This window comes from Trachypithecus francoisi, unplaced genomic scaffold, assembly GCF_009764315.1.
Source record: "Trachypithecus francoisi isolate TF-2019V2 unplaced genomic scaffold, Tfra_2.0 Lachesis_group10, whole genome shotgun sequence".
Taxonomy (NCBI): Eukaryota; Metazoa; Chordata; class Mammalia; order Primates; family Cercopithecidae; genus Trachypithecus; species Trachypithecus francoisi.
The window spans coordinates 46071972-46094377 of NW_022681455.1; the positions used below are offsets into that span (position 1 = coordinate 46071972).

At 41.8% G+C, this 22406-nt stretch overlaps 1 protein-coding gene across 2 annotated transcripts in view; it reads right to left on the reverse strand.

Annotated features, from left to right (window-relative positions):
* Positions 1-3825: 3825 nt before the first annotated feature.
* Positions 3826-22406, reverse strand: part of CLIC5 (chloride intracellular channel 5) — a 119449-nt gene continuing 100868 nt past the window's right edge. For both annotated transcript variants that reach the window (XM_033217363.1, XM_033217362.1), the window contains exons 5-6: positions 18777-18958; positions 3826-8607 (exon numbers count right to left, since the gene is read on the reverse strand). In XM_033217363.1, the coding sequence (XP_033073254.1) occupies positions 8440-8607; positions 18777-18958 (350 nt within the window). In that variant the 3' untranslated portion in view covers positions 3826-8439. The remainder of the gene's footprint in view (positions 8608-18776; positions 18959-22406) is intronic.

Below are 22406 nucleotides of genomic sequence, written 5' to 3' on the forward strand. Positions count from 1 at the left end.
AGCACATCAGAAGGCAAGGATATTTACAGGGTCTTAGCGCCATTTAGGGCCAAATGATTTTAAGGTGGGTCTTGAAAGGCAGAAAATGGGCTGGAATTGGGCAAAGTTTATAATGTAAAAGCTTTGAATCAATGGGCGCTGTAAGGTGAGGTCTTGAACAGTTGTTATTGAGCAAGCTGTAGGTCTTGATAAGTAAGCAAATATTTCCTGGAGAAAGTAGCAAGTTGTTTGTTTTGTCTGGTCCTAGTATTGTTTGGCATAGAAACAGAAAAACATATTTGCCCCAGAATTGTTTATCACGGGTACAGGAAGGTATATTAGGTTCATTTCTCAATATTAGCTCTCGTTTTGTTAAAAAACAGTATTCATATTTATATTTATATCTCACTAGAAAAAGTCTGGGAAAATAATTATTTACAAATTAAAGGTGGTTATCTATGGGCAGAAGGATTACCAGTATAATTTATTTATTTTTTATTTCTTATCTGTATTTTCAAAATTTTCCCTGATGAACCTATATGCAGAAAAAAGATGCATTTGTTTAAACCTTATTTAGCTAGATAATTTTAGGACTATGGCATCCAGAATCACCCTCACCTCAAAGCTTCTAACCTGTTTCTAAATATAACACCTAATCTAGGCACAATTCTGTGGCTAATTTGGACAACTGACTAAATTATTAACTCATCAGAACCATGTGATAAAATGAGCTTAGGTAGCTTTTGATTTTTTTAGCCAGACAGACAAATGCTGTACACACTATTTTAGAAGGATTCATTCTTCAGAAGCACCTTGGAAGCATATTTAACTAACACAGACACCTATTTCTCTCCTTAGCTCTCCGTTTTTACTCTATTTTCAGAATTATGGTGCAGTGGGTGTCAGGGACTAGAAGGAAATGAAGAGTGAGATCCAAGGTGAACCCAGAAGTCTGCAATAGTGTCTCATGATCTCTCCAGTCAACCACTAATAAATACTTTTGAGCATCTAATATTTGCTGAGTGCTAGACAAGGTGAGACACAGCACAAAAATTGAATAACCTGCACTCTATCTCTTAAAGGAGCTTAGTTTTTAATTGGGGACAGGGTGGTAACAGTGACTAACACACAGGAAACAATTCTAGACAGACTGAAAATGGTGTGAAACCAAGCACTGCTCCACAGATGGAATAGTACTGGGTTCTACACTGGTCTCTATTATGGCATTTGTATTATGCATCTTAGCAGTCTAGACTCCAAGGCCTATATGAATTTGGAAATAAGAGTGGGGCATTGAGATATTCTAGTTAAAGGAGGATTACATTGAAACTTGCTTTTCTCATCTCCACTTTTTTTAATTAAAAATCTTCCCAAATTTTGGCTATGCTTTACTTTTTGCATAAATAAATGCAGCTGAATGAACCCAATTGCAAGGCCTCAGAGTCATGTTTATTGCACATGGATGTCGATTTCAGTGAATCTAGGTAGAAAGATAGGAGACCCATATAATGTAAATTGACTCCAAGTCATACTCTGAAATTTACTTTAAAAGAAGAAACTCACATGGACAAATACCTGTGTATTTTCTGGTTATTGGCTTCTTTCCATTAAAGAAGACCACAGAGAGACCTCCCAATAGATTGAATGTTCCAATTGGTTGAAATGTCATTCCACTTAAAATAATCCTTTATTACCAAAAAGTACTCTTCATCAGAAACTGTATAATCTCATAGCCAAGGAGACTTCGTAACTCCCTTCAGGAAACTGAGGCCCAGAAAGGAGCCTTGCTCAAGGTCACATATTAGTTTAATGATGGACCTAGAAGTCAAATTCTCATTTCTTTGTTTTCAATCCTGAGCTTCCTACCTCTCCAGTCTTATACTCCATGCCTTTTCCCACAAGGTAAAACTTACAGGGGGCTCCAGGTAGGTTAGCTGCTAGACATAAAAATAAAAGAAATAAATAAAAGAAGCGTAGGTCACAACACCTTTGAGTGTAATGAGATACTCTCATTTCCAACGTTACTTCTCTGGAATCTTGTCTGGAATAGGACTTAGTCTTCCTCAATGCTAGACACAGTCACTGCCATCCTGTGCCCCTTGGTTTCTTCATAGCACCGTTAAGGAAACCAAGACACAGAGAGATGATGTCTCCCATGCTCCCAGCTCTTGGTCAGCCTGGAGAGCAGATGCCCTATGTTCACACAGTGGAAGCCTGGGACGCCTCCTGGGTGAGCAGTCTGATGATCTAACTGGCTATTAAAAAAATAACCACCACAACTAACTTGGCTAATATACCACTTAGAATGCCTTGGGTCACTCGTGGGGGAAAAGAAAATCACCTTCAAACAATCTGGGATGAATTACAGAACAGGAAATCCAGAGTTAGGACCAGTTTCAGGGTTTGTTGATTTAGCAACTCTGTGGTCAAATCAAGGACCCAGGTTCTGTCTCTGTCTATTGCTGTGTTTTGTAGCATGTTGCCTTTGCCCTGAGGCTGCTACCCTCTCAGGGTCCCCAGAGGACAGCAGCACTTCCAGGCCTCATACCCACATCCAGAAGCAGTGACTTAAGGAGTCACTTTCTTAAGAACAAGGGGATCTTTCTCAGAAGCTCCTGAGCAAATCTCCCTTCACAATACTGGGCGGAACTTGGTCAGGAGCCCACTTTGAAACCAACTACAGCCAGCAGGATGGCCCAGATCATTTGTGCTTTACCCTTGGAACTGGGGATGAAATCACCCTTGCTTCAGTCATCTGAGTAGTGTGGGGGAGTACGGAGGAGGGAAGTGGTGGACTCCTGACCCAACCAGAGCTCTGCCTGTGGAAGATGGGAGTCGGGATGGTGGGGTGACCACCCGCTGCATCTGCTGCACCTGCCTTGAGCTCCCCCCCCATCAGGCTACCCCTCCCATCAGGATCCACCCCTGGGTCTGCTGTTTCATCTATTCCAAGGTAATGAAGTGCTGTTATGACTGAGTCTAGAGGACACAAGAGACAGCCGAGAACTTTGTACCCTTTAGCAATGTGAATGCTCACAGAAGTCTTCATCAGACGTCACTTTGGCTTCAGGCAAAGCTTACTAAGGACTCTGGGAACCTGAACCCAGAGTCAGTGATGTGGTGTTGAGAGTAGGGATTTCAGCCCAGGAATGCTGACAGGGCTACACAAGCCACTGAGAGCCAACAGAGAGCTCTGGGCACAAGAAGAATGATATTTTAAGGAATTCTTTAAATCATACCTGGACTGTCACTGTTGATCTACCTCTATGGATGACGATGCAGATGGGAAATATGAAACACTGAAAGGGCATCAGTATAATTTTTTACATAGCCCAAGTATGATGAAAGAATGTTTATTTAGCCTTGCAAAAAAAAAAAATGGTTTTAGGATGGCTGGTTCACAAACTTTATGCTTTTCCTTTTCTTCTTACTCCTTTGCATTTGCTTTTGATTTTTTTGTTTTGTTTTGTTTTGTTTGAGAGGGAGTCCTGCTCTGTTGCTGTCACTCAGGCTGGAGTGCAGTGGTGTGATCTCGGCTCACTGCAACCTCCACCTCCCAGGTTCAAGCAATTCTCCTGCCTCAGCCTCCAAAGTAGCTGGGATTACAGTCAGATCACTTGAGGTCAGGAGTTCGAGATCAGCCTGGCCAACATGGTGAAACCCTATCTCTACTAAAATATAAAAATTATTCAGGCGTGCTTTTGATTTTTAAAAAGAGTAAACATTTTCCTTTATAATGGGAAAATAAATTAACCTTTATGTGGAAAAAAAAGGTACTTCATACTTGTCATCTAAAACAGCACAGGAAATCCCCACCTCAAATAAGAAGTTAGATGACCACTTTTGTAATATGTGAAAATAAACCAACTTTATTTGAATCAGTCAATACCAATCAAGACTGGAACACAAATTTGTAATTGGTTCAGATTCATGAGGAAAACACTCAGCTGTATCTTCGTTAAAAGGCATTTTACATTTATTCAGGCTTGAAAGCAAGTCCTGTTATTTCATCACCACAGTTAAAGGTCTCGAGAAAATCAAGTAACTATCATTTGGAGTGTCTTTGTAAAATGAAACACTTGCTGTTTTACAAAAGCTAAGCAACTTTTGTTAAGCTAGTTAATTCCCCACCTTATAAAATGGAACAACAAGGTGGTCAGGAAAGTAAGACAAATTCAAACATCAGTTGGATATTTTATATTTTAAATATGTGTATAGTCAATATTGTGAAATCTCTAACTCTACATAAAATACTTTAGATGACTGGATCCTTAAAAGTACATTTTACCAAAAACAGATTGCCTCTATAGAAACACAGAATAACCCAAATCTTATATTGAGGCAATGTATTTTATTTATTTTTGGTTGCAAGAGAGGAATTGGATCTACTTCTTTAAATAACGTTAAATGAAATTATGTACTCATTGGATCATACATAATTATGAATCGAAAGTATCCTGACACTAAGCTGGGAGACACATACTGACAAAGGAGAAGAATGTGTGTTCACGAGGAGGGCACATGTTGCTTGCTTTGAATGATAAAGAGAAATGGATAGAAGACAATGGGACTGTGTGCAGCAGGTCCTGTTCACTTAAGTTCTCATAACATCAGAATCAGGGTGCTTCACATGCACCCGTCTTCCTCTGATGCTTTTTTAAAGATTCTCCTTAATGTCATTTAAAAAAATAAGAAAGTGATCCCTTGGGAATCATTGTACTTAGTTTTAACCATGAATTAACATTTCCTCTTTCCAAGGAGGATGACACCAGCATCTTGATTCACTGTGCAGTTGAGATGACCCCTGGCCAGTGGGTATTGAGACAAGTCACAGAAGTACTTACCGAATACCTACCTGCTGCTTCTAGATCAGTTTAATTTTAGACACAGTCTCTCACAGTGATGCTAAACTCTTTATAAGGTCGACCTGCACATTCTTGCCTCTGCCTCCCTCTTAATTCTATTTGTCCAGGCCTTGCTGATTTCTGGGAATCTCATATGGTCAAGATCTATTTCAGGCATGACCCATCTTATGACAATTCAAGATGCTTGGTATTGTCTGTGGAGTGGCCATGGGGCACAGAACTGTGAAGAGCTTCTGTTGTTTCATTTGACGAGGGCCTGAAAAGGCAGCCCGGGAAACCTCACTCTTGGTGTGGCCTTTTTCTGATAAGATCAAGACTTCGCTGGCCCCACCAGCACAAGAAGGTGATGCTGAGGACAGGCCCATTTCCCAAGCTAAAACTAGTTTGGGATCGTGTGGCCAATAAGCTGATGGACTGTGTTTCCAACATTTCAGCTCATTTGCTTAGTGCTAGGTCACTCTACCTCTTGTTTAAAAGAATATAGCCATGCTCACATCTGTGACTGAATTTATCAAGCATTTGACTTTCTTTATCAGGAGCTGAAGAAGCTGTGCTCTGGATCCATCATGATTTTACTTATCCAGCTTTTTATAGTTGTTAAGCTCTTACTCAATACCTTCTCTCTGGGCCAACCTCAGAAGCAGGCAGTGCTGAATAGACGGTGAATTCAACTCAGTTATTCTGAGTTTAACTCTTGCTTCTCTCTTCGTCTCCCACTACCCTGCTTCCCCCACCCCCAATAGTGCTGTGCAAGTCAAAGGAGATAAATAAATACAAAATAAAATAAGATCTCCACACAAATACATCCCCTTTCTGTGCCACCAAAATGCTTTCTGAGCGATTCGTATTCATTCAGGACCAATGACAAGGAAGCCTCCTACCCTATAGCTGTGTAGTGTGGGGTCCCAACTGCAGACCCTCCCATGCTCCCTGAGTTGTTCTTGGGCCACCTAAGGACCTCACCACACTGTTGCTGAGACATGATGTGCTGCACATATGATAAGAAGCCTAGACAGGCTGAAGCATTTGGAGAAAGATCTCTTTTGAAAAAAAAAAAAAAAGGAAGGTAATGTTAATAGTATTGTTACTTTAATATACCATAATAAATCTAGTCATAAGACACCATAACTTTTAGTCCACAATCACTTTTGTTATATGACAAACCAGTGCTGAAATATGAAGATATTTCTGAATTAAGGACCCAGAAGTGCCTTCCTTCTGTAACTCCTCCCTCTCTTTTAAATGGCTATAATTGATCATATAACATCCCCACCTCCTTGCCTTAATATATTTATCTCTGTAAAACTAACTCAACCACAAGAAGGAACATCTAGAAACAGCAATATTGATTTGGTTTGACCTGTTTGTTCTTAAGGACTTGCCAGTTGCTGAATTCTGAACATCCAATCCGAGTCCTTGGAATTCTGCAGCCTTCTCTGGGGTGGAGTCGCCTCACCGGACACTTGGTTCTGTTTTCTCTGTGGCAATTGGCTATGATTCACAGATGTGTTTCCAGAACAGCCCAACTGTGGGTCTCAGGGAAGTAAACTGCCTCTTAGGTCATCTTGCCTGTGCTGTAAATTCGGGGAAGGATTTCTGAGTACAGCAGGATTTCACACTAATTAAAAGGCCTTCGGGATCATTCCAGCCCTCATTCCCCAGGAGGCTAGTTTGGGGCTTTTCCCTACAGTAAAAAAGGACTGTTTCCTCACCAGTTCTCCTTGTTAAACATCTCCAGGGCACAGTTTCCAGGGGGACCTGGAAAGGTTCCTTTAGAGGTGGAAATGAATCAACTCATTCTGTCTTTTCAAAGCTTTCTCAGGCTTATAAAGTGTCCTACTGAGAAAGTTCCTCTTCCTCAGTGGGCTCTAGGAGGCCTCCTGCTTCCTCTCCTCTGATTTGATCAATGGGTCACCTTTTTTCTTCAGAGATCCCTGGAGGCAGGTAGGTCCAGGGATTGCTTGGGTTAGAATTTGTTGATGTTTCTATGGAAAGGACCCGTGCTGTCCTGCCCTTGCTGAGAAATGAGCCAAGTCCAGGGGCTTTCCGGCACTTGGGAGCCTCACCCTTTCCCAGCGAACACCATAGAAGGGGGATTGTTGAAGGTAAGGGCCTGTGGCAAATGGATTTTCTCACTGGGCGTTCACTGGGAGAGGGAGTTGATGAGAGCATTTTTCTTAGTTTCCTCTGCGTAGGTCCCCAAGCTCGGGCTGGGTAAGCTTTTTAGGAGATGAAACTCAAGGAGAATGACAAAAGAGTGAAATATTAGCTTAAAAATTTTTTCTTTTTTTTAATCTGGCAGTTAAGTCTGATTGTAGGAAAATTAACCCAGATGGGTCTATATTTTTCTTCAAGTTCAAACCACATGGTTTTCTAGTCAGAAAGGCTCATGGACTTTCTTCCTAAGGTGTTCCATGATCAGACCACCTCCTAAATGTGGCGCTTACTTATTATAGGCTACAGCCGAATCAGGCAAGAGCAACTGCTGGAGAGCACCCAGCCAACAGACCTGCATTCCAGAAGCAGCTTGGAGAAACCGGGAAGACGTTTTTGGCCCGTTCTTGGGTTTTTACTGTACGGTTAGCAGTTACATGACGCCACCAGTCCAAGACTTAGATCATGAGAGAAGGCCTTTTTAAAAGTTTACCAGGGAACATCAAGAGTCATAAAGAACTCTTTTGTCTTCACCCATCCCTCCTCCTCCCACTCCCATCCACTTTCTCATAGCTCAAAAACCACTCACTGGTAAGCATAGTCAAACCCAGGCCTGTAATCACCACTGAAACAACTACTCCTAAGCAAGCAAACCCCATGGCTGGTAGACCCCGTGGGCCTCTTGGCATCAACACTGCTCCCCTCCCCTCCCATCCCAGTCACTGCAGTTTAGAATTGCATGCCAATTTCCTTTTCTGGCAGGACCTGGACAGTATGGAAGCCAGGGACAGCATGGGCCAGGTGCGCAGCAGCAGCAGCACAGCATTTCTGGCACTGCAACAAACTGAGACTGTGTCTCAAGTGACTTTCCAGTCTGGCCCTTAGTGCCCAATAACCGGTGTCAGAAGTAGTAAGACTGAAGCTGTGTTTACCAGACACCCAAGTCCACAGCCAGCTTGGTCCTCCTCCATTCACTCTCTCTGTGGGTAATAGATCTCTTTCTAAGAAGGATGAAGATGGCATTTGTCCTTGGCCTTGTAGGTATGGACGGAGAGGAGGGTAGAAAAGGAGCTGGTGTTGCATGTTTCTAAAGCATCTGAGAAGGTATTTTGATATTGGCAGAAGAAGCCAGTAGCAATCCCATATGTGGGCTCTCCAGCACTGACTGACCCCAAACATGCTGAGCCCAGATCAGGCTGGCAGGCCAAGAGGTGGACTGTGTCTATCATTTCTGCTAGATTCCTATGTGAGGAGGCCAGGGATGGTGCTGACTTTCGTGAAAGAGAGCAAGCTGGAGTTCCCATAATACCAGCAAGGATGAGGCTTGATTACAAAAAGTGTGCCTCAAGGCAGTGAGAAAGAGGAGTCTATGAAGCTGGAGTCTTAGGGGAGTGGTTCTGCGGTGTCCTTCTGTGGTGGGGATGGGGCAAAATGGCTGTGCTCAGGATCGGCTGAGGCGTTTGGCGACATCAGCGTAGGCCAACTCGATCTCACTGTCAGCTGCACAGGTGTTAGTGAACTCATCACGGGCATAGGCATTCTTGAGGTACCGCCACAGGCCTGTCATCTCAGCCGGGATATCATAGTTGCGGTATTTCTTGGCCACAATCTAAAACAGAGATGGCAGGACAGAGATGGTATGAAGGCATGAAACAAATCATTAGAAAGTGTTAGAGGCTGTCCCAGTGTGTGTGCACTGCAGGAAACCTCTGAGCATCACCACGGGCCATCAGCGATATGTTTGAAATGCAAGGTGGCAGTGCTGTCTTCTTTTTGTTTTGTTTTAATTTAATTTCTTAAGTAAATATAATTTGCCCTTTGACCTAGTGTTTCAAATTCTAGGATTTTTTTCTCAAGAAATAATCATGGATGGATACAAAGATTTAGCTACACAATTATGATCCCAGAACTATTTTGAGTAACAAAAATGGTGCACAGCACCAATGTCCAACAATATGTGAATACATACGTTGTCTTACACAAATAAAATGGCATAGTGGAGGGACATTAAAAATGATGCTGCTGAGAAAATCTAGTGATCTGGAAAACTCTTCAAGATAGACTATTACACTTAAAGTTCAAGTATAATGCATTTGGAGAAACATATATGATGGCTAGATGTCTATATACCAATATATTACCAGTGGTTATGTCTGATTGATATAATTACCAGCAAATTTTCTTTTCTTTTTTCTCTTATTTACTTTGTTTTACACAGGCGTCCTCATTTATAGAAGGGAAAAAAAAAACCATGAAAAGCAAATTAGATATTGGAATGTATATGTAGGTTTAGACTATGACATAAGAGTAAGCAAATACTGATTTCTGTTCTCGCCCTGGTTTGCCACACTCGGAGGGGATGTGGACTGGAGAGTTCTGGAGAAATGGTATTTGCTTTGAAAGAAACAGGAGCATAGTGATTAAAAGCACGGGCTCTGGATCCCAAATGACTGGATTTGCAATCATGGCTCCACTTAGCAGTTGTGTGACACTGGACAGGTTACGTAACCTCTCTGAGCTCCAATTTCTTTACCTCTAAAATGGATGTGATAATAAAACCTACTTTGGAGTATAGATTAGTTAATACACATCATATGATTAGAGGAGTGTCTGGCACATACTAAATACTCAATAAACCTCAAGTATTATTATAATTCACTGTGACCTAGCTTGTATCCATTTGCATGCATTTTCTTAATGGGGGGAGCAGGATGGTTTCTTTAATGAGGTCTGTCTAGCTGTGGCAGCTTCATGGACCTGTGACTTGTGACCTGTGTGGTCTCACCTTGCACCCAGAAGAGCCCTGCTCTTGGTTTAATGCTCTTGGGTCAATATGTGGAAATTCTTAATAATTTTTAAACAGGGCCCCCCTGTTTTCACTGTGCACTAGGACCTGCACATTAACTGGTCCTCCTCTAGCTCTTCCAGGCTAGGCTAGGGTAGGGTAACAGGAGAGTAGTATCACTGTATCTGGCTCCCCTCCCTCCCTCTCTTCCCTCCCTCCCTCCCTCCCTCCCTCCCTTCCTTCCTTCCTTCCTTCTTTCCTTCCTTCTTTCCTTCCTTCCTCCCTCCCTCCCTTTCTCTCTCTTTCTCTCTCTCTCCTTCTCTTCCTTCCTTCCCTGTTTTCTTTTTTAGAGGATACAAGGGGGTACATGCGCAGGCTTGTTATTTGGGTATAATGCATGATGCTGAGGTTTGGGGTATGATTGATCCTGTCACCCAAGTAATGAGCATAGTTTTTCTACACTTGCCCCCTCCATCCCTCCCGCCAAGTAGTCCCCAGTGTCTATTGTTGCCATCTTTATGTCCATGAGTACCTATTGTTTATCTCTTACTTATAAGTAAGAACATGTAGTTTCATGTTTTCTGTTCTTGCATTAGTTTGCTTAGGATAATGGCCTCCAACTGCATCCATGTTGCTGCATAGGGCATAACTTTGTTTCTTTATATGGCTATGTAGTACTCCACCATGTATATGTACCACGTTTTGTTTATTCAGCCCACTGTTGATGGGCACCCAGGTTGATTTCATGTCTTTGCTATTGTGAAGAGTGATGTGATAAACATATGGACGCATGTGGGAGTTTCTTTGGTAAAACAATTTATTTTCCTTTGGATATATAACCTGTAATGGGATTGCTGGGTCCAATGACAGCTCTGTTTTTAGTTCTTTGAGAAATCTCCAAACTGCTTTCCACAGTGACTGAACTAATTTACATTCCCACCAACACTGTATAAGTGTTCCCTTTTCTCCACAGACTAACCAACATCTCTTGCTTTTTGACTTTTTAACAATAACCATCCTGACTGGTGTGAGGGATGTGTCTCATTGTGCTTTTAATTTGCATTTCTCCAGTGATTGGTGATACTGAGCTTTTTAAAAAATGTTTGTTGGCCACTTATTATGTCTGTTTTTGAGAAGTGTCTGTTCATGTCTTTTGCCCATTTTTTAATGGTATTATTTGGTTTTTGCTTATTCAATTGTTTAAGTTCCTTATAGATTCTGGATATTAGACCTTTGTCAGATGCATAGGTTGCAAATATTTCCTCCCATTCTGTGGGTTAACTGTTAACTCTGTTCATAGTTTCTATGTGCAGAAGCTCTTTAGAATAATTAGGTCCTACTTGTTAATTTTTATTTTTGTTGCAATTGCTTTTGATAACTTCATCATAAATTACTTCCCAAAACTGATGTACAGAATGTTTCCTGGTTTTCTTCTAGGATTCTTGCTTAGGTAAATCTTTAATCCATATTGAGTTACTTTTTATATATGATGAAAAGTAGGGGTCCAGTTTCATTCTTCTGCATATGGCTAGTCAGCTATTCCAAAACCATTTATTGAATAGGAAGTCCTTTCCCCATTGCTTATTTTTGTCAATTTTGTTGAAGATGAGATGGCTGTAGATGTGTGACTTTATTTCTGGGTTCTCTGTTCTGTTCCATTCATCTATGTGTCTGTTTTCGTACCAGTACCATGTTGTTTTGGTTACTGTAGCCTTATAGTGCAGTTTGAAGTCAGGTAATGTGACACCTCCAGCTTTGTTTTTTTTTTTTTTTTTTTTTTTGCTTTGGGTTGCTTTGGCGATTCGGCTCATTTTTGGTTCCACATGAATTTTTAGAATAGTTTTTTCTAGTTATGTGAAAAATGACATTGGTAGCTTGATAGGAACGGCATTGAATCTGCACATTGCTTTGGACAGTATGGCCATTTTACTAATATTAATTCTACCAATTTATGAGCATGGAATGTTTCTCCATTTGTTTGTGTCAGCTGTGATTTCCTTCAGTAGTGTTTTATAGCTCTCCTTGTAGAGATTTTTTTAACTCCCTGGTTAGATGTAGTCCGAGGTATTGTACTGTATTGTATTGTATTGTAATTTTGCAGCTATTTATAAATGGGATTATGTTCTTGATTTGGCTCTCAACTTTAATGTTGTTGGCATACAGAAATGCTGCTGCCGATTTGTGTACATTGATCCTTTTTTTTTTTTTTATTTGAGACGGAGTTTTGCTCTTATTGCCCAGGCTGGAGTACAATGGTGTGATCTCGGCTCACTGCAACCTCTGCCTCCCGGGTTCAAGCGATTCTCCTATCTCAGCCTCCCGAGTAGCTGGGATTACAGGCATGCACCACCATGCCTGGCTACTTTTGTATTTTTAGTAGAGACAGGGTTTCTCCATGTTGGTCAGGCTGGTCTTGAACTCCCAACCTCAGGAGATCCACCTGCCTCAGCCTCCCAAAGTGCTGGGATTACAGGCATGAGCCACTGTGCCCAGTCACATTGACTTTTTATACTGAGACTTTACTGAAGTTGTTTACCAGTTCCAGAAGCCTTCTGGTGAAGTCGTTAGGGTTTTTGAGGAATAGAATCATATCATCAGTAAAGAGAGATAATTTGATTTCTTTTCCTATTTGCATGTCTTTTATTTCTTTCTCTTGCCTGATTGTTCTGGCAAGGACTTCCACTACTATGTTGAATAAGAGTGGTGAGAGTGGGCATCCTTGTCTTGTTCCAGTTTTCAAGGCAAATGAAAAGTGTATTTCTAGGAATTTATCCATTTCCTCTAGATTTTCTACTTTGTATGCATAAGGTGTTCATAATAGTCTTTAAGGATCTTCTGTATTTCTATGAGATCAGTTGTAGCGTCTTCTTTGTCCTTTCTGATTGTGCTTGTTTGGATTTTCTCTCTTTTTTTGGTTAATCTAGCTGGTGGTTTATTGATCTTGTTTATCCTTTCAAAAAAACCCACTTTTGGTTTCATTGATTCTTTGTAAGAATTTTGGGGTCTCAATTTCATTCAGTTCTGCTCTGATTTTAGTTATTTCTTTTATTCTACTAGCTTTGACATTAGTTTGTTCTTGTTTTTCTAGTTCCTCTAGGTGTGATGTTACACTGTTAATTTGAGATCTTTCTAACTTTTTGAGGTAGGCATTTAGTGCTATAAACTTTCCTTGTAATATTGCTTTTGCTACATCCTGGAGATTTTGGTATGTTATGTCTTTGTTTTCATTTATTTCAAAGAATGTTTTTAATTTTGCTGTAATTTTTTTGTTTACCCAAAAATAATTCAGGAGTGAATTGTTTAATTTCATGTATTTGTGTGGTTTTGAGACATCTTCTTGGTGTTGATTTCTGTTTTTGTTCCACTGTGGTCCAAGAGTATGATTGGTATAATTTCTATTTTTTTGAATTTATTGAGATTTGCTTTATGGTTGAGCATGTGGTTGATCTTGGAGTATGTTCTGTGTGCAGATGAGAGGAATGTATATTCTGTGGTCAATGGGTGGAGTATTTAGTAGATGTCTATTATGTCCAATTGGTCAAGTGTTAAATTTAAGTCCAGAATATATTTGTTAGTTTTCTGCCTCGATGAGCTAATGTTGTTAGTGAATTGTTGAAGTCCCCCATTATTATTGTGTGTTGTTGCTGTCTAAGTCTTTTCATAGGTCTAGAAGTACTTGCTTTGTGAACCTGGGTGCTCCAATGTTGGGTGTGTATATATTTAGAATGGTTAAGTCTTCTTGTTGTAGTCACCCCTTTATTATTATGTAATGCCCTTCTTTGTTCTTTTTTTTTTCACTATTGTTGGTTTATGGTATGTTTTACCTGATATAAGAATAGTGACCCCTGCTCTTTTTTGTGCTCCATTTGTGTAAAAATCTTTCTTCAGCCCTTTACTTTGAGCCTATGGATGTTGTTACATATGAGATGGGTCTCTTGAAGACAGCAGATGAGTGTCTCTTACTTTTTATCCAAATTGCCACTCTATGCCTTTCAAGTGGGGCACTTCGATCATTTACATTCAAGGTTAATATTGATATGTGAGGTATTGATCTTTTCATGAAGTTGTTAACTGGTTGCTTTGTAGTTTCTATTGTGTGGTTACTTTATACGGTCTGTGGGCTATATACAAGTGTGTTTTTGTGGTAGCAGGTATCATTCTTTTGTTTCCACGTTTAGAAGTCCCTTAAGGATCTCTTGTAAGTATAGTCTAATGGTAATAAATTCCCTTAGCACTTGCTTGTCTGGAAAAGATTTTATTTCTCCTTTGTTTACAAAGCTTAGTTTGATGGCATATGAAGCTCTTGGTTGGAAGTTCTTTCTTTAAAAATGCTGAAAATAGTCCCTCAATCTCTCCTGGCTTGCAAGATTTCTGCCAAGAAGTCTGCTGTTAGCCTGATGGGGTTCCATTTGTATGTGTTCTTATCTTTTTCTCTAGCTGCCTTTAAGACTTTTTTCTTTGGCACAGACCTTGTACAGTTTGGTGACTATATGCCTTGGTGAAGTTCATTTGTAGAGTATCTTACAGGTGTTCTCTGGATTTCTTGTATCTGTACATCCACCTCTCTACCTTGCTTTCTTTTTCAAAGAGGGCCCTAGACCATTGACCATGGGATCCTCCCACTCAGAGAAGCCCCAGATCAGCCACTCTGGACTTTCATCTTCATTTCGATGCTGGTAATATGCAGAGTTTCCTAGAAAGTTGTGCTGAAGTGAAGGATGATGATGACTTGATGAATGAAAAACTCACTGTTGCAGACATGTTCACGGACATTTGGGAACATTTTTTTCCCCTCTATGCTTCTAGACCAGTGTTGAACTTATATTATAACACTGAGCTATAATCTATTCTGAATCATAATTACTGTTTCAGTACCCTTTTTTTCTCTAGCTTGTGGGAAGTGTAAGGATAGCAATTGCAGCTTCTTCACTTCTGTACTCCTTGATAGTCTCAATAATGATGTTGATCAGAGGAATGATAATAACAAACATTTATTCACTGTGTGCTCTGTTCCAGGGACTGCTTTAAGTACTTTGCAAGGTACTTAAATCTCTAAATAATCCTATAAGGAAGAGTCTATTATATTCCCATTTACAGATGAGAAAAGTAAGCAAAGGGGGATTAAATAGGTTGGGATTCAATAAACGGTTGTATTTAGTCTTTACAATCTCAAGTTATCTGTACATCAGAAAAGGTCCTCTAGTGTCATGTGTAATAAAATAATTTGAAAGCACTGAAGATCCCTAGCAATGAGCAAACTGAAGCTACAAGAGATTATGTGGCTTAATGTTACATGAGAAATTAATTAATTTAACCAATATCTATTGAGTTACCGTTCATATTTATTACAGTCCTTGCTTTATAATCCACAGTTCTTTCTACTTTGCTACTCAGCCCTACGTAGCTGATAAAGCAATGGGTCTACTCAGAATCCCTCATGAGCCAGTCATTAATCTATTGTTGCTTATCTCCAAACCTACTCTTTTATTTGCTTTATTTGTGATACTGGGGCTGGAACTGAGCAGATCACATCTCTTCTTTGCCAGTGAATCCTGTTAGGTTCTGCCAAGAGGAGTTACTGGAGAAAACCAGCAAGGTTGGAGGAGGAGATGGGAGGGAGAAGCCGTTGCTTTTCAGCTTCCTCTTTCTGTCAGAGTCTCCATTTATTTCTGGGAGCAGCAGCTGAATCCAGTTTGCTCTTTTGTCAATACTCACAGGATCAGCTTCATCATACCCACGCAGAGAGGCCAGCACACAGCAGAGACTCTGCTTTAGAGGCTGGATCCCAGCCAACGTGAGCTTGGACCCTGGCACCAGCTGAACAGCACTTTCACCCACATGCAGCTCTGCAGGGTCCCTCATCTACAGAGCCTCGAAGTATGTAAGTTTTAATAATTCCAACCTCTTCCCTTTGTTCCTCCTGACCTAGGAGTCGTAGCTGCCTCTTGAAGGTAGAACCTCCTAGTATATTTTGCCTTTCCAATTCTTTAGTACATAGTACTTCTTTAAATTCTCTCTGTTAAAATAACTGGTATGGTGTGGGCACCAAAGAAGCCACCCCCACACTGTTCTGTCTGGCTTAGGTAACTACAAGCAAGGGTGATGAAGTCCGAGTTCTTTGATAAAGCTCTCACAGTGAGAGATGCCACCACGATATCTCCCCTGTCTTTTTGTTCAGTGAAAGATGGTGATCCCTTGGGTTGGGCCAAGTTCCTTCGAGAAGAGACTGTCTTGGCTAAGAGCAAATTCATGCAGGAGTGGTGGCCTGACCAAGGGAACTGACTGGAATTTGCCAGAGTGGATGAAAAAGGTCTATAATAAGGTAAAGGGATCCAAAACTATTTTTCACAATGACACACTGATTCATAGAGTAACCTCAAGTCATTTCACACTGAAATTATATTTTCAGGATTTTAAAGGGCAGAATATTAGCTTCAATACAGCAGAAATGCAATTTATAAATATGTATTTATATTGATGTTGATGTTCCCCTTCCTGTTTGTCTCCGGGACTGAACATCGTCACTATGCTAGGCAAGGATCCCAGTGGGCAAGGAAAGGCCTGCAGATGCCCCTCCCAACCAAGACCTGTGCACCCTGGGCCTTGGCTGCTGAACTGGTCATTTCTTCACACATTGGCTTGACTTTGGGAGATGAGAACTAGGAGGGGGCCAGACAATGAATGTTCAAGCCAAACTCTCATGGGGAGCCTGGGCCAGAGCAACTCCACTTCCAGGGATGGAGAAAAACCCGAAAGTGAGCCAGGCAAGAGGAGAGTGAGCATGAAAGCAGCAAGGGGGTGAGGATGCACACAGAGCTCTGACGTTCGCAGGGACTTCCATGCTCATGTTCTGAATTTGCTCTTTCATATGAAAACAGTTAGCTCCCACAGCCTAGATTAAGTTTTGGCATCTGAAGCCAAACTGGAGGCCTGACTTGGTTTCCCCTTTGCTCTTTGTGCACTTCAGAGGTTTGCCAGGTTTCTGGGATCTGATAAGCTGGATCAGCAGAAATCCAAAGAGATAGGGGCCAAGGATTGGCCTTTATTCTCTCATTGGCCATCTTCTTTTTGATCTCCAGCTTCTCTGGGTGAACCACCCACTGAACTTTCTCCAAGGACAGGGCTTCATTGAGTCATTTAAGACTGGTGGGAATTAAGGAAATCACAGGATGAAGCCCAAGGCTTGGGAGATCCATTTGTTTGTCTTGTTCAACAAATGGTTTTTGAGTGGAAGTGAATACATGTTTGAGCAAGAGAAAAGGAAAGAAAGAGGGAAGGAAGAAAGGAAAAGAAGGCAAGAAGGAATACTATCCACTTCTGTTCTCCTAGGCACAAGAAAAATGAATTCCAAAAAGATTAGATGATGTGACCTAGCTCATGCTGCTAGCTGGCAGCAAGATACAGGACTGGAACTCGGGTCTCTTGATCTTTGCGTTGTATCACTCTGACACAGTGTGACTGAGTTGGAATTATATCATCCCTTTCAAAGGTACTTGTTCCTAAGGAGGAGAAGAATAAAGGATGATGGGTGGGGCGTGCAGTAGTTAATAACTTCAAAGAGACATAGATTGACTGGACCTACAAGTGACTATTGGCTTGGCCCCAAATCCAAAATGTTTTTGTCTAAATAGGTTGTATTTGCCCAATCCATTTTTATGCATGATTCCCTCTTAGTCTTCAGCTCTGACTAAGGCCTATGGAAACACCAGCGTACACACAACTGAGTGATTTCAACTCAAGCTGGTACATGCTCTGGTTGGAGAGGAGATAGCATTTCTGTCTCAGGACTTGAGCTGAAAAATAATAGGCATATACCCAGCTGACAAATGATTGAATCTGAGTCTTCTCAGTGAAGCATAGAAATAAACTGGGTATCATAAAGACATACACCAGGTGATCACATGATCAATCAATGAGTATTTATTAAAGGGTCACCATGTGCCCACCATCACGTTTTGAAAAGGTCTTATCCTCACAGAGCTTGCTGTCTGGCTGAGACAGTGAGAAATATGCGTGTGTAAAAGTAGAGCACAGTATGGCTATCTGATACCAGGCTGATGAGGGTCAGGAAAGGATAGGGGAAGACGTGCTCATTTACAGAGCTTAGGGGGATACAACTACTGTCTTCAAATGAGGTGAAGGCAAGCAGAGCTGTTCTGTGTTGCTCTAGAGAACAAGCGGATAGCAGGGAGGCATGCTTGGGCTCATTGTAGAGAACAATGATTTAATAATCAGAGCTATCTAACATGGTAGGGCTGGCTCATTAGTCAGAGGACTCCTCATTCTCAGAAGCTGCAGTCACAGCTTCACAGAAGCTTGTCAAAGAAACAGCAGAAAGTGGTACAGGTAGAAGTGGGAGATTGTTCTGGATGACCTCTAAATGTCCTTTCCAACTCTCAGATTCCCAGGATTTGTTGTATAGGAGAGGATTACACTACATGTTGCAGATGGTTAGTAAGTGCAATGATAGCAAGAAAGTGACATCACCTCTTGCAACCTCTACCTCTTCATTTGATAGATGAGGAAAATGATGTGGGCTCACCTCAGGAAGCTGCTGGAGGAAGTGAGAAGGTGGGTCTGGGCACAAAGAAAAAATGCATATGAGGGCACATTTAATAGAGCTGTAGGGGTGTGGCCAGGGAAATCCTATGAGGAAGAGGCCTTTGGAGTGATATGACTGTATACAACAATGATGATTGCGACTATTACACATATTAAACCCCTACAATATGCCAAGCACTTTCACGCTGTATATACTCTTCCACCAATCCTTGAAGTAAGCAATATATGCCTATTTTTATAGATGAAAACTGAAGATCAAAGAGGCCACACAGCCATCAAGCAGCAGAGGGTGACCTTGGGTCCTTATTACCTGACTTCAGGGTCCAGGCTCTTGACCAACAGGTGGTACTGTCCTTGACTCATCCACACAGGTGACCTGGGCCTAAGAAGGAGCTGGATCTTGCAGGCCTCTGTGGGTAGAGCTCTCTTACCTTGACCACATGGAGCTTGGGCAACAGATTGCAGTCAGCCAGGGTCAGCTCATCCCCATCCAGGAACTTGCGCCGGGACCCCTTGTCTTCCCCACAAGTGTTGGCGTCAATCTCCTCCGGTAGAGGGGTGTTCAGGTAGTCATCCAATTTCTTTAGAGCCTTGGTTAGGCCTCTCTCAAGGGCTGGCATGGAAGAGTAATAGAAGGGCCTTTATTCAAACTACTTGCCAGTGGATACAGTCATAGGATCTTCAGAGTGGAGTAGCTCATCTAGAATCCTGTCCCCCTCATCACACTGCCCACTCCCCACACACTGCAGAATACCTGGAAACCATTAACACAATGCAGTAGAAGTGTGCTAAATAGCCTGAAAAGGCAAACCCTAACCAAACAATAAACATTAGCTAATCCTTTGCTTTGAAAAACATACAGAAATGCAGAAATACAGGCTGGACGTGGTGGCTCATACCTGCAACCCCAGCACTTTGGGAGACCAAGGTGGGCAGATCATGAGGTCAAGAGATCGAAACCACCCTTGCCAACATGGTGAAACTCTGTTTCTACTAAAAATACAAGAATTAGCTGGGCATGGTGCATGGGCCTGTAGTCCCAGGTACTAGGGAGGCTGAGGCAGGAGAATCTCTTGAATATGGGAGGCAGAGTTTGCAGTAGGTGCAATAATACTAGCCAATTTATTTGTTTATTTGTTTGTTTATTTATTTATTTATTTTTCAGGCAGAGTCTCACTCTGTCACTAGGCTGGAGTGCAGTGGTGTGATCTGGGCTCACTGCAACCTCTGACTCCCTGGTTCAAAAGATTCTCCTGCCTCAGCCTCCCGAGTAGCTGGGATTACAGGCATGAGCCACCACATCCAGCTAATTTTTGTATTTTTAGTAGAGACAGAGTTTCACCATGTTGACCAGGATGGTCTCGATCTCCTGACCTCACGATCGACCTGCCTCGGCCTCCCAAAGTGCTGGGATTACAGATGTAAGCCACCGCGCCTGGCCAATGCTAGCCATTTTTGTAAAAAGTTTTGGTTATCTATAGTTTGCTAATATTCCACATCAACCTACATATTACATTTTTAGGATGAAAAGGCTATTACCTAGGTAAATAAAAACTATCTAGAAGTTCCAGGACAGAGATACGCATCAGATTTTGTGGAAGTATTAACTATAGCTAACCCAACCCAAGAAGAGTTGGGGACAAGGCCTTCAGGGGGACATGACAGAGGGAAAAGAACAGCCCTTTTTGATGTCACCCCCAGAGAAGTGATGAGTATCAGGGAAGAATATTTGGGTTTACTCTAGGGAAGCTTGTTCTAAAAATCACTGCTGTGTCAAATGGAAGGGCTCCACCAGAAATGTGCAGTCCCCAGCTGCACAGAAAGCTGTCATGGTTGTGACTCAAAGAATGAACACCCAAAGGAAGATAACGTGGGAGAAGGCTTTTACAGTCTTGCCCAAATAATTATCTGTCACATAATTTGTTTAGACACACAAGCAGACAAAATACCCAAAAGAACAACTGTGGGAAGCCATCATCACTGAAAATCATTTTGCCCAGAATCTCATAGTCCATTCTAATCAGAGAACACTACCATAGAAACTTTCTACTTGAGCTCAAAGGAAAAACATGGAGGAAATGGCTGACCAGGGCATCAGTCATTGCACCTGTGTCATCAGCCCCATCCCCAGCAGCTGTTTTTCCAGACTCTGGTTTAGAGTCTGACACTGAGATAATGGAATTCGATCCTGCTGTTCATTCCAGTAGACACAAGGGGGACACTGCCTTCTGGAGGCAAAGCCAAGAGGGCTGTACTCTTGTTCAGGTTTTCCCAAATATGCCTTGTTAGCCACTCCTCTCATAACCCACTTTTTGTCTTTTCATAGAAGGCCTTTTGTTCGAGACAATGGAATGACACCAACCCAACATAAATCAATTGAACACTTACTGGAATGTTTGAAAACTGCCTGGAGGCTGGGCATAGTTTCTCAATACTTTCTTCTCCCTGGTGTGGCATTTGAACTACTTCATCATCTGCTTTGTGTTTCCAGTTTGGGAGAATAGACTAAGCAGGGCTGGGAAAATGCAGTATATTCCTTAGTAATTGTCTAGACTGTGATGGGATTGCAAGGCTATACAAAGGCAATGGCAGAGGGTGGCTACTAGACAATGCTTATTATGCTTTTCTCACCAAAGCACTTGTGATTTATTCGTTTGCTTGCTCAAAACCCTCTACCCCTTTCATTTATGGAGATTATGGCAAAATCTTGATTTTAATAAAGAAAGGAAGAATCAAATACTGGGCCTGTCAAACTTTGACCAATAAATATCCTCTGAGGGAAAGAGTCACACGATAGCAGATGAGACATTGCAGGTTCTAATCTCAAATGGTCCTGGAGACCTGAGTGGGCTGCTGCACAAGTCTGTACCCATGTCACAAGGTCTGGGAAATATCATGAAATTTGGTGAAAAGCCTAGAGCAGTGATTGAAGTTCCTTGGGAAGATAGTTCTGTATATCCCTCCGGTAATTCCTTGAGATGGAAGAAGATAGTTCTGTATATCCCTTCGGTAATTCCTTGAGATGGAAGAAGATAGTACTGTATATCCCTTCGGTAATTCCTTGAGATGGAAGAAGATAGTTCTGTATATCCCTTCGGTAATTCCTTGAGATGGAAGGCATCAAGTCCGGTGGCAGGAATCATTGTTGATTTATGTCGCAACTGCGACATTCCATGGAGCTTTCCAAGTCAGCACATTCTGGAAGGCACCCTCTGTGGATCAGTCTCCTAAATCGGATTTGTGTATTTTTGACCAGGAATGTGAAGGCTGCAGTTGGTGGCAACTGTGGTAGAGCAAGAGGAGACAAGGCAGCAGGGAAAGGACTGCTTGGCCTGGGGCTAACCTGTGTTTAAAGCTCAAGGCTGCTCAGGATGGATTCACTGGGAAGCTGCTGAGCCTTCAGCTTCAAGGTCTCTTACTTTCCTGGGTCCCTTCCAAGCCCTTGGATCTGATTTCAAGAATTCCGTGTTGGTACTTATTGTATTCCCTTAAGGCCTCATAAATCCCACAAATGTCGTTGATCCTGGCACTTACATGTGACCTTGGGCAAGTTTCTCTGCTTCACTGAGCTTCTGCTTTCTCATCTCAGTAATGGGACTAAGGATCCTTCACCCTGTTAAGACCACTGCTGGGATTAACTCAGATAATGCAGGGAAAGCACCTAATACAGTGCCTGGCCTATACGAGGACGTCAATTAGTGGTAGTTGTTGCTATTGCCTTACCAAATGTGGGCTGCTCCTGTTCTCTGTTCCTTGCTCCATATTCTTGGTCAATATATTCCTGAATATTTCAAGCTGCAGTGGAGAATGGGTGATTTTAAGAAGCCCCAGATTTGTGGCCACCTCTCTGGAGAGGAAAATCAATAGCCTAGAGATTTGTTTCCCTTACTTATTTAGTATACAACCAAAGCCTTATTCCTTATACTCCCTTGGGATGCTCCTTGGTGACAAGCTATGTTGAAAGGCTCACCCAGAGCAAAATAGACCCAACATGGCTGTGTGCTAAAACACTGCCATATTATTAGATAGCAAATGGCAGCACCCACTATACTCTCTGCCAG